The sequence below is a fragment of the Sturnus vulgaris genome, chromosome 3 (assembly GCF_052056855.1).
Source record: "Sturnus vulgaris isolate bStuVul1 chromosome 3, bStuVul1.hap1, whole genome shotgun sequence".
Taxonomy (NCBI): Eukaryota; Metazoa; Chordata; class Aves; order Passeriformes; family Sturnidae; genus Sturnus; species Sturnus vulgaris.
Window position 1 is genome coordinate 64,447,420 of NC_142245.1, and position 15,868 is coordinate 64,463,287.

The 15,868-nt window shown below is 35.7% G+C and overlaps 1 protein-coding gene across 1 annotated transcript in view; it reads left to right on the forward strand.

Annotated features, from left to right (window-relative positions):
* The window catches only part of TRDN (triadin), a 216,100-nt gene that overhangs the window by 30,659 nt on the left and 169,573 nt on the right, over positions 1-15,868 (forward strand). Inside the window, exons 3-4 of the mRNA XM_088161865.1 lie at positions 11,219-11,359; positions 13,385-13,411. Of these exons, the coding sequence (XP_088017991.1) occupies positions 11,219-11,359; positions 13,385-13,411 (168 nt within the window). The remainder of the gene's footprint in view (positions 1-11,218; positions 11,360-13,384; positions 13,412-15,868) is intronic.

Sequence of the window (15,868 nt, forward strand, 5' to 3'; positions counted from 1 at the left end):
AGAGACAAACCCAGAAAGAGAAACTGTCATATTCAGCTTTAGTTTTCCATATTAAATATTAATTAATTCTATCAATCAGTCAATCAGCTCATCAAGTTCTTAATATGTTTTCAATGAAGAGTCAAGAACCTGGGCATAAGTCAGACTAAACTCTTAAACTCAAAAATTTCTTCAGTGGCTGTCAGGTCACACATGCTCAATAAACAAGTCAGGGTAATGCTAAGCAATAGGAATCTGTATTTGTACCAGAGCCCAAAGGAAACTTTCCAAGCAGATGGAATTCTGTTCACATTGTATTGGTTAAATGGGCCTAAATCTCACAGGTCCTGATGGCAACTGACATTTTCAGACAAGGACATAGAAATATAACAATGTAAAATTTGATCTTCAGGGTAAGGTTTTATTTTGTGAAGGTCTCTGAGAGATGATATTATATTATTTTTAGTTTGAGTTTGTTTCTCTTCCTTCCCAGCAATATTTCTGTTCTGAAGTGGTTAATTAAGCCAGCATTCAAATCAGTTCTTGGTGGTCAAACAGTAAGAGAAGGAACTGCTGTACTTCTTTAGACCAGGATTTATTACGCTGTTTTTTGTATTTACATGCATAGAAGAATAGTTGCATAGCTGTTATCATAACTCTTAGGTTCCCACTCCTGATTTCTTGCTGATTTTTTGAGTTAAACCCAGTGATTCGTCAAAATTCCATGGAAATGGCCAAAGATTTTACATAGAATCAAGTAGCTGGCATTATTGATAAAAGAATGATTTTCACTTTTGGACAATTTGCCTAAAGTGGAAGTAATGCCTCCTTTTCATATAGAAAGTAGAATTTGGAGCGTATTTCTAAGTGACTCCTTAAATTTAAAACCCGTCTTTTTTTGTCTTGAGTTTGATATTGTTCTTTGAAAAAACAGACCTACACAAAAAGAGCAAATAGTTATATTCAGGACTGTAAATTTAGTTTTGCAGGCATTATTAAAACTAATTTCCTAGTTTCCAAATGCAAATGAAAGATGCCAAAGAAATGATATTCAGCTGTATGCTTTTTAAATCCATAAACCACAGAAAATTCAGTGTATTTTACCTCAAAGAACACTTGCCTTTCATAAGCCAGTGCATTCAATTTCATTCCCATTTCTCTACCTGAAATTCCATGAAGTTCAAGTTCAGAATGTCTGCACAGCATATGAATGAGGCAGGCTGAGAGAGAGCTGAAGTCAGCCTAGAGGAGACAGGAGGGTGACCAAGGAACAGGCTGCAGATTTTTGAAGGGCATTTACAAAGCTGAGAAAGAGGATTCTGATCTATGGGCTCCCACAGGGACTTTCACTGTTCCAGAAATGACCATCTCCATAGCAGAGCTGTAGCAGTGACTGCACCACATGGGAGTGAGTGCAGCAGAAAGCAGGAGCAGGCTGACCTGGTAAACCAGTCAGGGAACTGTGTGCCTGAGGAAAAGACATGGAATTTTCCCCCTGATTACACTACAGAGCTGCTAACCTCTGGAAAATACAGGAAGTTCAGTTCCCAAATTATGGGTTGCCTAGAGATTCTTGGAGCTCAGTAAAAACGCTACACGTGAGCTGAGTAGGAAGTACTTTAAACTTGAACCTGAGCGTTCTTTTCCTTCAATAATTAACAATTTTTCTCTCATTATCTGAAAGGCAAATAATTCCAAAAGACATAAATTATCAGTATGTGTATTTTAGCTCTTATATATTCTTATAATTTATCAGTATGAACTTCACACCACCCTCTGTGATTAGAGTGCCAACCCTTACATTTTGCTTCTTGATTGCTATGGTTTCATGTTCTTTTAGAAGTAAACGATCAAATTTGTGAAATTTTGACAATTTGTATAAGATGAAATTTGTCCCGGAATGATATGAAGAAGATGTTTAATGTCATCCTAAAGCAGAGGTGCTAAATTGCTTTTTTGCTGGCCCTCTTTATTCAGCATTTGTACAATAGCTTATGGAACTGAGGGAGGCTGAGGGAGGTTAACACTTAGGGCTTAGGTAAGTGAAATTAGATTGTATGAATTCAAGCTATGCTCACGGAAAGATTTAAGATACAATTTTGCATAATTTTACACATCCAGAACATGATGGCTGTAAATTCTATAGCACTCTGTATTATTCTGGAAGTGCTGATTATGATACAAAATATATCATAGAAGGGGGACCCTGAGTCATGGATTGCATGGATAAAGCTTTGCTTCCTGAGTGGTTATGCGTCAGTTTGTTTAGGACAGGGATAGAATCCGCAAATCAGCTTTACTTTTAGCAGTGGATTTTGGGGAAAGTATGAGACAAGAATTAGATCTGTACTGAAAGTTTCACCCCTGTTCTATCTACCCAGAAGAAGGAAATTAAATTTTGCAGTGTTGTGCTTTAGTGCATTATGCTCATTCCTTTGAGGAATCAAATGAAAGCTTGCATTCCTATCATGCTGTATTGTACAATTATGAACACGACTGAAATATTTCTAACATGGTATGAAGGTGACATGCATTACAAAAGCTTGAGAGAAGAAACTAAAAATCTTATACAGTACACAGTGTGTATGAATACGGAATGAGCAGTATATCACATTGAAGGATCTCATATATTTTCAATATTTCCAGAAATGAAGAAAAATAATTTTGGCTTTATATGTGCTTTACAACAGTTAATTACTTCCATCCTTTGTGTTAGAAAACACACCTTTTTAACTGGCTTCATAATTCATGAATGTATTTCATGCATTTCTTGTACACATAACTGGATTATACATTTTAATTGATAAATGCAACTCAGTAATTTAAGATTATTTTAGTCCTTAAAATTGATGGCCCAGGAATCCGTATTTGCTAATGGGCTAATAGAGCATTCAAAATTCCCTGCCATCTCTGTGACCAATTACAGCTAATTAACATCCCCCTAATTTCAGATCCAGAGTGTACAATATTCAGAGTAAATTGACAGTGATTTAGCCAGTCACCTAAAGGCCAGACTAAATCAAACCTAATGAAGCCTCACCAAATCTATGAAACCCAAAATTACCTACAAAATAATATAGGTGAAAATATAGAAAACACACATAGACACACTTAGCAGAATGAGCTTGCTATGTTGTTTTCATAACTAAAAAACCAAAACAAAAACACAAAACCCCCATGAGTATGCTCTTTGTTGGGGCTAATTTGTTTTGCTCACATAAAGAGGCTTTTTAGAGACCTGTAGCAAAGGCAGATCTTTGTGGAGATAATGCCTTTAGGAATGGGGAGTCCTATCCAGTCAGATGCTTCCTTTAATTATATTTTTTTAATCTTTTTAAGTTAATGTAAAACATCTGGCCAAATGTTGAGGCGTTTCCCATAGTAGCTTCTGAATAATACAGTCTGAAGTCACCACTCCCTTGCCTGAACTTGTGGTCATTTTTATTACTGTCTTGCAGTCACAGATAGATTTTGTCTGGCCTTAGGGAGTGTATAATAATTATAAAGAATTTACACATTCATTTTTCCCCTGCAGCATCATCTCACTGTAGTCACCCTGTTGGGCTAATGTTCTCTGGAAAATTTTAAGAACTATAAAAAAGAAGAGTGTACCTATTTTTGCTCTTATGTTTTGTGGCTATATATCCACCAAAGTTGAAACTGAAAATACATTTGCATTTAGTCAGGAAAAAGAATGAGCTTCTGGATTAGTTTAAACCACCAGCAATCTTAATGGAACAAATAATTTTTTTCTCTTTTTCAAACATGCAAAGCCCTAGACAAATCTCCTATTCTGGAATTTATCAAAACAGTGCTATAGTGTTCTGAAATTCATTTTTTACTGTATTTATAAATGTCAATTCAAAGCATGAGTGAACAGCTTATCTATTTCAAAGTTCTTAATGAAGTTCTTAATTGAATTATATAAGACTTCAATTAATGTACCTAAAATCTACAAAACATTTTTCCTCTCTTCCATGATAAAAATCCATTAAAGGAATTTAAACTCAATTTCAGTTTGAAGTAGGGCTGCTCAGATGACATCTGGTTTCTCATCTTTCAGTCTGCAGCAGATTTCATATCTGAGTTATAAACCCCTAGAAAATGAGTTTATACTGAAAAGAATGGCAGTATATGAACTATTGCAGTATTGCAAGTGCTGTTTTCATCACAAAAGGTCCAGAGTATAGAAGACAATAAATTTGAATAGATCAAACTTTGCGAGGTTATGTAGTTGAAAATATGAAATTCCAGAAACCATCTCCATGTATAGGGAAGGATCTAAGAAGAGAATCCATGCTTAAATATACTTCATGGGGCACAAAACACAAAGCAAATTTCCAGTGCATAATGGTATCTGCGAAATTTCTAATTTTAAACAAACAAATCAGACCAGTAATTCATTTCAGTAACAACTGCAATGACGCAATTCCTTGGTTATTTGCTGTTGAAGAAACTGAAGTAACTCAACTAGAATCTCCTATATATAATATATTCTTTTTAGCAATAGAAGTTGTTTGTGACTTGTGAAAATACTGTGCTTTGTTTGACCACTTTTTTACCTTGCTCTGAGTCACACTGTATAATCTCACACCTACAGCATATTGTTTCTCTTTTCAATGAACTCAAATTTCTTCCACATAACAGCAGTCCCACAGAGATTAAACAACTCCTCACTTCACTCCTTAAGTGCTTCCTTTAGCCAAGAGACAGCTGAGAATATTCATTGTTGCTAATGGTGTTTCTCCATTTTTTTTTTATTGACCTTTCTGGGGTTCATCCTGTTGCCATCAGGTATAGCCACCTATTCACAACATTGCGATGATCCCTGTTTCCCACCTGGTAAAGACCTTCTGCCTGCAGTGTTCTGAATGAATATGTGTGTGGATGATAACAAAGCATGGGCACGAGCAGAGGCTGGGACACGGCAGCGCTGCTTCTCAGCTAACCCCAACTCCACCCGGCTGGGGCTTGCAGCAGCCTATTCCTCATTTCACATCATGCTTGAAACACATCTGACAGCTAAGAGATGCTCCCAGCCACGGGAGTCCCAGGAAATAGTGTGAAGCTGAGGTACTAATTTTACACTTTAAATGCCCTTTAAAAATGTTGTTGTGCAATTATTAGCAGTTTGTTAATCTGAAGATCTGTGTTTTTAGTCAGAGAACTGAACCCATAGAATGAGAAAAAAATAAAGCTTTAAATTATTTTAGATAGAATGTGTTTCAGAAAACACCACCTAACGAAGATCTGAGCTATCAAATCAAAACCTTCCAGCTGATCTCAAATCAAGTCATATAAACTACACTTAAAGCCCATCCCAAACATACACTCCTATCAACATGTAGGGCTATCTCATATGGATCTGAAATTACTCAATTACTTTGTGAGAGTTTGTGAATTTATTTCTAAATTTTGGCAAGTAAATTATAGTTATAACTGCCTCTTTGTTCAATTTCAGGTTAGGTTTCCTCTATGAACTTGATCTCAATATAATTATCTAAGGTTCGTATTAGAAAGAGACAGCTTTCTAATAGTAGTCTTCATATTTACAATATACGTACTTATAAAATGGAAATTACCAAGAAAGCTGACTCTGCGCTTTCTTTGACAGTTTTTATATGTAATACAATAAAGAATTGAAATCGTGTTTTGATACTAATAATTCAGTGGTACCACCCAGAGTTTTACCTGTTTATGGCTTAGAGCTATAAGCTTGATAAAAATGTAAGTCTATGAAACAGAACCGTGAGACCTAAGGACAGTTTTGTTGATAAACTGGACTGTTAATAATAGGAAACTATGTGTATATTGAGTTCAGTATCTTAGATGCTACTCTTCAAAAGATCACAGAGTAGAAATAAAGAGACTTCCAAATATATAAACTTTTAACGGAAAATATAGGTCTCTATATTTATAATAGAATATCTTACTAAAAATAGGATATGTTTTACTACCATAGTGTTAGGCTTTTGTATTATATCAAACACAATAGAAATTCTCTGTCTCCATTAGTTGTACCTTGTCAGTGTCAATGAAGTAGTTTATATCTCACTGATCAATCTTTGCACCAGATAATTGCCATAATTTGTAACTTAATTGCATTCAATTCACCGGAGTCAAAATAGGTAATTGATGAAAATCCAACAATTATTAGCTAATTTGCTGTGATTCATTAAAAAAAAAAGCCACCTTAATATATGTTGGACTCTGAGTATACATTTAACCATTTACAAGCAATAAAGACTGATGGGAAACTACATTTCTGACAGAATTACTAAGACTCAAATAATGACTGAAGTGATTTGCACAGATAATTAATTATTCATTTTTTGTTGTGCACTTTACAGTAATAAATGACACAGACTATTAACCAAATTTGCTTGAGAGGCTACAGCAAATCATACCATGTGATTACTCAATTCTTGTATATAAAAATCACTTTTAAAGTACCCATTATCAGTCCTGATGAAAAAAAGGGGTTTTCTATTTAAAAATACTTTGTCAGTTTATGAAAATTGCTTTCTATCTTCTTGTTACCAAGAACATACCTAATGCCAGTTGTAGGACTTGAAAACTTTGTCATTGACTGGTTTCAAGGAGCTGTGTGAAATGTGAGTTATTAGTTACCATTAAGGTTAAAATTTTGATTTTAAAATCATTTGGAATTAAGATTGTGAGCCAGAGAGACTTCAGAAATTAAAAAATTAATTATTCAGAACTGTTATTCTCACATTTTGAAACAAATTACTGTTTCTGTACCAGTAATGCTAGAGAGCTACAAAGAATCTTAGCACTTGATGTGCTGCTTCAAATTACATAGAGATTTTTAGAAGTATTTAATACCTACAACACATTTCTTAAATAATTATTTTAAAGACATTTGCATTATGTTTAGTACAGAAAATTCAAACAATCTTCCAGATAGATCTCCAACTACTAACAAACATTCTCCAATCAAATTCAATTGAGTTGCCCTAGAATAAGATTTATTTGAGAGGTAGCATACAAATTCATTCCATTTGATTGGAATTCTTCCTCTATGAGCTTTAACTGTTCCAAATTTCAGCATTTTCCAGAAGGTTCTGGAATTCTGATGTTTCCTCTGAAAACACAACTGTTACTATTCTCACAGCAGTGAACATGCCAGCACAAGAAAAGAGGAACTTTTACTGATCTGAAAAACATCTCTTATACTGTACCAAGTAATAAAAGACTTTGACAAAATGTTTTAGCAAAGCATTTTTGTGGAACTGGTGCTGTTCTGGAATTTAAGTAATTTATCAAGGTAAATAGTTGTATAGACCTGGAATTAATTATGAACATATAGTTACAAATCTAAGTGCTTAGTCAAAGTGTACAATAACAAGAAGGATTTAAATCTGAGACAGCATCACTAGCAGGATCCATGTCACATACCTCAGCAATATGAAAAAAAGGTGACATGTCCATGCTAAATTTTCAGACTTCCTTTCTAGTCAATGGAAAGGAGTGGGTATCTTTGGAAATTAATTCATGTAACCCTGAAACAGATTTCAGAGGAAAGACACTTGCCTTCTGAAGGTGTATTTCACTAAATAGGAAAATCTGAACTTAAACTGTGATTAAAGGTAATTGTATAGAGTCCACTAAATTCTTCAATATTAATTGCATGTTTCATGTCAGAACTTAACCTCCTCAGGAACCATTTACTTCTTTTCACCTCCTTCAACAGGCATTTATTAATGGTTTACTGTTTTATCTGACTAAAAAATTAGCTCAATCCCTATTTCAAAGTTAAACAAAAGGGAAAACTTCACAAGTCTGTACCTACTTAAGAAATATTATGCATTGATAAAGGCTCTTTACAGTTTAAATTCAAAATCCTGCCCCCTCTATTTCCAGAGCAGTGGATTTTATGTGATATATGATGTATTAATTACAGTTTAGATCAATTATATTAATCTATAACAATACTAATTATAGCTACAGATTAGTTACAAATTCTATATTACACACCATATGTTAGCAAAAGAAATATATTGTGAGCTTAATGTTTAAAATAATTGGTTTTCTAAGATTTGCTAAGGAATGAGAAGTTGTGTAGAAGACTGCTAATCCAGTCGAATGTCTTGACCACAAGATGATTGTAAAAAATTTCGTCATGATTTTCAATTGCTGGAAAACTCTAAATTTAAAAAAAAAAATCAAGTTCAAACTTTGTCATGAAAATCTGCATTCTTTCAGCTTCACTCTTGATGCAAGAGTATGCAGATCTTCTGGAAATGTTTCTCTTTTTTTTTGCATGTGTGTGAGGTAAATTGAATATTTCTCTGTGCTTGTTAACACCAGAATAATTTAATTTCCTTTTATTTTTAGTGTATTTCATTCTACTAGGGACCTCATAGTACCTGCTATTGTCAAAGTTGTTGAGAGAACTAAAAGAATGGATTTAATCAGTTGTGATTTTCACTTCAGCATTACTTGGTGTGGTGTTCTTAAGAATTCTAGAAGACATTATTACTATTAGCACTACAGTTAAAAAATGGTGGAAATACAACACAAGTTAAACAGAAGATCTGTACATGAGGACATAATTTTCCAGGTCTGTGCCACTTGCATCAGATCCCAAGTGAACTCATGGTATCTGTTTGAATACAAAATTTCATTTTGCAGATATGTATAAAGTGTCCTCTACCCAGCTCCAAACTGATTTTTTGGAACTTTCTATGTTAAACAGGATTTGCAGCTTGGGCCTGTTAGCATAGGCATGACTGGACAATTTTGCCTCTGGACACTTATAATTTCTAATCCCTTTTCATAGTGTGGTATGAAGATGTTATGAATTAAAGACCAGGATATGATGTTGAAGACTGATTCATCAGCAAAGATGGCTTGCCTTGGGGTGGTTGGAATAATTTCCTCTGCTCTTGATCTTGCACTTCTCTGAGCATTTCCCTTGCCTGCCCAGGGGGGACAGCTCTGCTACCTGTGAAGCAGCAGCAGTTCTCGAACTGCTAGTTGATAGATCAGTACATTAAAATAAATTGATACCAGTTCTTGTTTAGTTTAGAGCTGTAGTCCCTGCAGCTGTGAAAACCTGTGGCTGTAAAAGCAACTCAGCCCTCCCTAAGCAACCAGTGGGTAAAAGGAGGGTGGATAGCCACACTGAAAATCAAGGCAGCTGTCCAAAGTTAAACCATCCCTGCTTGTGAATCAAAATCTTGATTATGCTAAGACACCTCTGGCCATGTCCATTCTGTTAGTCCACTTTGACTCCTTAACACCTTTAGATTAGAATAAAGTGCAAATGGCATCAGGGATCAGACCACAAATTTAATGTTGAAGATCCCAAGTATAGGTATTCCTTCTGGTTAGTGCTTGAGAAGAAAATTTGTGGCAAATCACTTGAAAAAATTAAATCTCTACATCTTAATGCATGAAGACAATACAAACAAATAATTGTCGTGCTAAACAAAGTAAATATTTGCTGGTTTACTGCTCAATCTTTCGGAATAAAATAGTGTTCACATTGTACTCTAAATTAATTTATTTGCAATTATGCCATTGCATCATGTCACACCTTGAATTTATTTGATGTGTCTGATTGTTCAACAGCATATACTTATATAATAAAATATTCACAAAATACTAACTACAATATTTCTTTGGTCTGCATTATCAACAAGCAGGTGCAAACCAATAGAAAGTCAGCCTGGTCTCCTTTGTTTCAGAATAATTAATGGGAAATAAAATTAACTATTTATTGATGCATTTATATTTTGAATAAAGCTACATCTAAGTTTCATTAAAACACTTATAGAAAATAACTGTTCACACTGCTGTCACTGAAAAAGTTCCTTTAAGCCTGCACCATGCATGATTTTTAGCCTGCAAGTCCATGTGAGACTGCTTCTGATTAATGCTAAGATTTGGCTTGTGAGTCAGAACACTGCAATCAGAAGCAGTTCTGAAGAGATTTGTCTTTAGCTTCCTACTAAAATATTTACCTAAAAGAAGGTAATGTGAAACAGAGGTATGGTTCCCATCTCGATACTGTTAAATTCAATGTACATATTTCTATCCGCATTTGTAGTCTACCTTCAGTTGTTTATATTTGTGGAAAAGCTTAGCACAGACCAGGCAAGGACTCAGTCTGTGATTTCAAGTACCGTGGGCAGTAACATAGACAGAATGAGGGTTGTCCCTCTTCCTAAGCAATGTTTGGTATGAAGTCCAAGAAAATAGAAAATTGCTGCACAAAATGGTCAGAAGAAAATGTCCGTCAGAGGCTGGAAAGTCCCTCTGAAGCAGTGTGTCAGATACAGAGAAATCTGGTGAAGTTGGAAAAGTCTTTAAGGGAATACTAGTATTACCCACTGATGGCTGCACTGCCTGGGGGTGGATACCATGGGGAGCAGAAGTTTCACTTCCATCAGAGGTTCCAGGAAGGTGAAGGACATGAAAGTGCACATCTTCCTTATTTCCCAATTTGCTTGCCTACAGGGGCAATAAGACCAGAACAAGTTAAGTATGCACATGTGCACAAATGTACATGAAAGAAATTCTAGAAAAGTTGTGAGAGAAGAACCAGAATCACAGGAGTATGTTTTTGAAAGCAGCTGTCTCTGTGCCACTGTCTGGATTTGCATTCCTGTTTATTCTGAACTCAGATTAATTTTGGCTTGAGTGCACAACTTTCTTCTTCCCATCCTGTGCGTGTGGTCCATGACAACGATGTGACCTGTGTGTGTAGTTAACCTGAGGCTCAGCAATTTCTTCAGCCAGGACTTGTGTGAAGGAAGGAACTCAGTGGGGAGATATGACATGAGTGCGACTGAATCCTAGATGGGCATCAAGAGGCAGGAGATCTGAGTCAGATTAAAATCTAGGCTGAAATTAAGAGATTGTCTAAAATGAAGAACATTAGAATGAAATCTATATTTATATTTTGCCCAACCAAGCCTCAGAAAGAGAGCCAGAACTTGGAGTACAACATCAGACCAAATTATACATTGTGTCTTTTCTCACTCTGTGAACACCAAGTGCAGTAAGATACAGTTCATACCAGTCTTTCACAGGAAGGAGAGCTGTCCTCAAATGTTTGAATAATAAAAATTAACATTCACGATCCTTGTTTCTGCTAAAATAGGTAGCATAATTAGTCCTGTATAAAATGAAGATTAATTTTTATTAATGAAGGCGTTCTTGATTTGGGTTCTTTTTTTCAAATCACTTTTGTTTTAAACTCTACACTCAGGAAGATCTGTTCACAAGCTCAGCACAGAACCACTGAGAATCATTCATGAGACACTGGAAGAGTCTTCTGATTGGATTTATGGCTTTTTTTCTTTACTTTCTGACATCGTATGGAGTGATGATGATGATGACAGTGATGAAGGTATTTGTAACGTAAAGACTTCTGTAACTGCTCTAACTGCTGTTTTACACGCATTAAAATGTATTACTCAGCTTTTAACATCACAGACAAGAAGGTCAAACAAAAGGAAAAATGAACATTGCTGCTAATAAAGCATCCACCGGCTATTCCAATCAGTAAATTGGTCTCTTTGTTAGCTTTCATCTCATGTTTAATGTACTATTACAGAAAAGCTGTCAGACTTAAATATTACCATCAGGACATCTTGAAGAAAAGAGCACTAATTTATATACGACTTCAAAGCCACAACCAAAATATGCATCAGGATATTGCTTCAGAGAATGGAAATAACAATTTTCTTTTAATCAGCAAGAATCTAAAGAACCCAAAAATATACAACATGCATCCAAAAATTTAGAACTTTTTTAATTTGACATATTGACGATGGGGCAATATATTGAAACAAAAAAAATATGATATTTCAACTGAATTTAAGGGATTTTGAGTGGCATATTGCAAATAATTCAGTTTACTAGAAATTATAGTTCTGCCATTATGACACCAACCTTCGTCTGAAATAATCAGATAAATGAAAGTAAATTACTAATATTTTGATTTTGGAAATAACTCTCCTTCTGTTAATAAAAACAAAAAGCCAAACCAAAAAGAAAAAATAAAACCTAGGTCTCCAGTATGAGCAGAGACTGCTCACAGTCAGCGGTGGATCATCGTGTCACATCATATTGGTCATTCTGACAAGCGATACGTGTAGGAGTGACATCTTCATTTCACGGTAGTTTATTTTATATTCCATTTGGCTACACCAGAATATAATTAAAAAGCGACATGTACTGAAACTGACTTCTACATGTTTGTTCAGAAACCTGAGATATTACCAAGTGTTTACCTTTTAAATATGTGCATGAGCTTTTTATATTAGCGCCGTATATGAATGCTAATAGATAGGCTGCTACATGTGAGTCTGTGAATTGGGCATCCTATTCTGAGATATGATTTATAACTAGCAGAAAGCCAGTCTCTCCTAAGGCTGACAAACAGAAAAGATGAAAAATAGAGAGCTTGGTGAAATGTGATCGGTGTGCATTTTTATCATTTCATAGCTCCCAAAGCAAGTGCAAACTTTCAAACACTCAAGTGTCCAAGTGTTAATGGCAGTAGGAAAAGTCATAAAATATCTGACAGACAAAAATTCAAGATTTGATGTTCACTAGATTTGGAAACCTTAGCTCTGGCAGTGTTTTGCCAGAGTGAAGTGGAATTTCATCATCAACCAGGAGTGTGAATAGGCAGTAAGGCATCTTACTGCACTATAACATAAAAATTAAGTGCTTTGAGCACCCTGCCCACTCTGTGCTGTAGTTTATGCAACTGAGGCTGCACCCTAGCCAGTCATTCAGGATCACTCCATCAAATTCCATTTCCTACATGGAGGTGCAATAACATATTGCAACAATCAAATGCTTATAGTTACACTGAAATTGATTATTTTTTGCCTTGGGTTTTACTGGAAGCATTGCTAGATTTATAATCTTGCTAAATTTCATATATACTTTATTTGGAATTTGAAAAGAACCACTGAGCCTTTCATGAAAATGTGGAAACATGCATAAAGTAAACCAATTTTTAATTGTATTCACAAGTTAATATTCAGAAGCACAAACAGTAATTTGGATATTTCCTTAGTTACTACTGCATCTTGAATTTTTCTACCCAAAACACTCTGGAAAGATAGATTTTTTATGAAAAATCCAAAATCTCAGAATAGATGCTAGTCATTTAGCATATAAAGAAGAAAATTACTTTTGGGGAAAAAAGAAAAAGCCAACATGAAAAAAGTAGGTGGTTTTTTGCTTTGTTTTGCTTTGCTTTTGTGAGGGCTATTTTGGGTTTTGGAGTTTATTTATTTATTTATTTTGTTTCAGTTTTTTTGGGGGGGTGTGGAATTTTTTTGTTTGGTTTTTGGGTTTTTTTTGTTGTTTTTTTAAAAATCTTTTCTCTGATATCTGTTCTTTTCTCTTGGTTTAGGTGAAGTAGAACCTTCCCTGAAAAAAGGTTGGTGAGTTGCTTAACAATAGAGGGAAAATATTTTGTAATAATTTTTAAAATTAACTGTACATCTGTGATATAAATTCTGTTAATAGTTACATGGCAGTCTACTAACCTTTTCAGTTGTGCTCTAACAAACACATTAAAGCAAAACACAAATAATATTTACTGATCTGTTTGTTGATCTGTGAGAATTCTTTACTATTTCACTGTTATTGAGAAAATCTAAAAAATTTTCATCTAAAAATAAAATTACAGAAATATTATTTATATCCTTATCATACTTGTGGAACTTCTGTTAATGCCAAGGAGTTATATGTATGTCTGGATAGAAATAAAGTTCACGAAAAATAATATGGAAAGTATATTTAGTGAGAAATAATGATGAGGAACTGTAAAGCATTTTACCTGAAGCCAACACAGGCCCCTAAAGAAAGGACTGTGTCCTAATCTTCTGAAAAAATTACTTAGTTTTCATTGAATTTTTAAAGTAGACAAGTGAAGGAAATAGGATTTATATTATAATCTTTATGGATATTGAAATTGTTTTGCTGAAACATAAAACTTATATTCAACTTCTATTAAATCAAAATGCAAATGTATTAGAAGGCTGGAATTACTGATGATAGAATGTAAAGCTTTTCAAAACTATGGTGTGTTTTTTATCCATATTGAGCAAAGCTCGAGAACAGTAACCAGCCCTATGTGAACTGAATTTGGTATCCATCAAATTCTCAAGAGGTGAATGCCCATATTGAAGAATCAATCACCCCAGTTGCTTCTGAGATTAAAATCCAGTTTTCTCTGAAGTTAATTGGAACTGGATCAGGCTTCTACTAAATGAAACATTTTGTCAGTCTCAATCTGCAATCCAAGGAATTAATTGGCTTGAAGACCAGAACCAGTTATCTTTCTATTGATGACTCCTCATATTAGGAAAACTTATAGGCATTGTAGGAAAAGATTCCATCTCTTTACTTCATCTGCAAGAACTGTAAAACCTTCAGCATCACCCTGTCTCTTTTCCCACAGAAACAGGTGCATTTTTAATTTTACAGAAGGTGCACAGAGTCTGAAGCTGTAGCACATTGTTGACAAGGATGCACATGGGTGGAATGTTTCTTCTCACCATGGGCCAGTGTAGGGGCCAGGCTGAAAGTGCTGCTACTTCATGGCTAGGAAGGCATAATCCATAAAAACACCATGGACAACCCCACACTCAGCATTGTAATTCCTTCTTCTCTGGAAATCAGTGACACAGGTCTTGCCCCTTGCATTGGGACACAAAGCTGTAGAAACAGGATTCAGAGAAGTCATCTAAACAAGCTGAAGGCTGTTTAAATTGTAGGCAGTGGGAAGAGATGATATGGTTGTTTGGACCTAAAAGTTCTCCATCCAAGGAGCTGAGTATCTAACTGCCAGCTGGGAATGTTTTCCTCACTATTGAAAGCTCACAGCCTGGCTCTGGACATGAATCCTGGGAGGATCTTCTATCTTTGGTGTAAAGGAAATGGACAAGGAGCTGGTGATTTCTCTAGATCTGCTATCTTACAGGATAACACAGCCACACAGATTTGAAAAGGCACAAATTCAAACATGCTTCGCCTGCTTGAACAGTAAAACAAATTTTGAGTGGGCTTTTCCACTTCCTGGATGTGTGCTCAAGATTGTCCCTCTGTCTTTTACAGTATAAGCATTCTCATCCCTGTCTCCCTGCAAAATGCTTTGTTTTGACTGGGCCTGCTGAAGTTAGTACCCATTTCTGTCATAAGTAATGCCATAAGCTTTCACATAGCAACACCCTCAAGTAACTTACCATCTCCGGGTGACTGGAGGTCTCCATTTCATCCTGGCAGACAGGATCTGGCCTTGTTTATGCTTGATTTTGTCACCTCTTTTACAGGGCTGCAGAAACACAACGTATGTGGCCTGAAGCCACGAGTGCCTTGGGAGTGCAGAGCACTGTGTGTCTCCTCAGTGACAGGCACCTCTCAGCCCCTCAGAGCTGTTCCTGCCTCTCTGCAGCCTTCCCTTAAAACTGCATAAACTTCAGACAGCTTAATTGCAGGGTCTAAGGCTAAACAGAAGTTTTCTGAGGGCTCTGTGGTGTGGTCTATGAACAGCTTTTCTGTTTAGGCACAGCGAAATTCTCTGCCAGCGCTAAAGCTGGTGAGCGCGGAAGGCAAAGCCCCGGGAGGTGAGCGGAGGGCTCAGGTGAGCTCCTGCAGGTAACACTCTCCCAAACACCACAATCTGTTCCCCTGAGCACAAGGTGCAGATCTCTCCAAGCAGCTTTTCCTAATTAATTTGTGCTGCCATTTACACAGTCCATAAGACTTCCAGAAGAAAAACTTTCTAAAACAAAATAAAACAAGACACCGCATTGGTGATTTTTTCCATGTTGCTGCAGTTAGGGCTGGACCATCTATACAAGTAGATCTGAAGATTTTGGGGTGTCAAAAT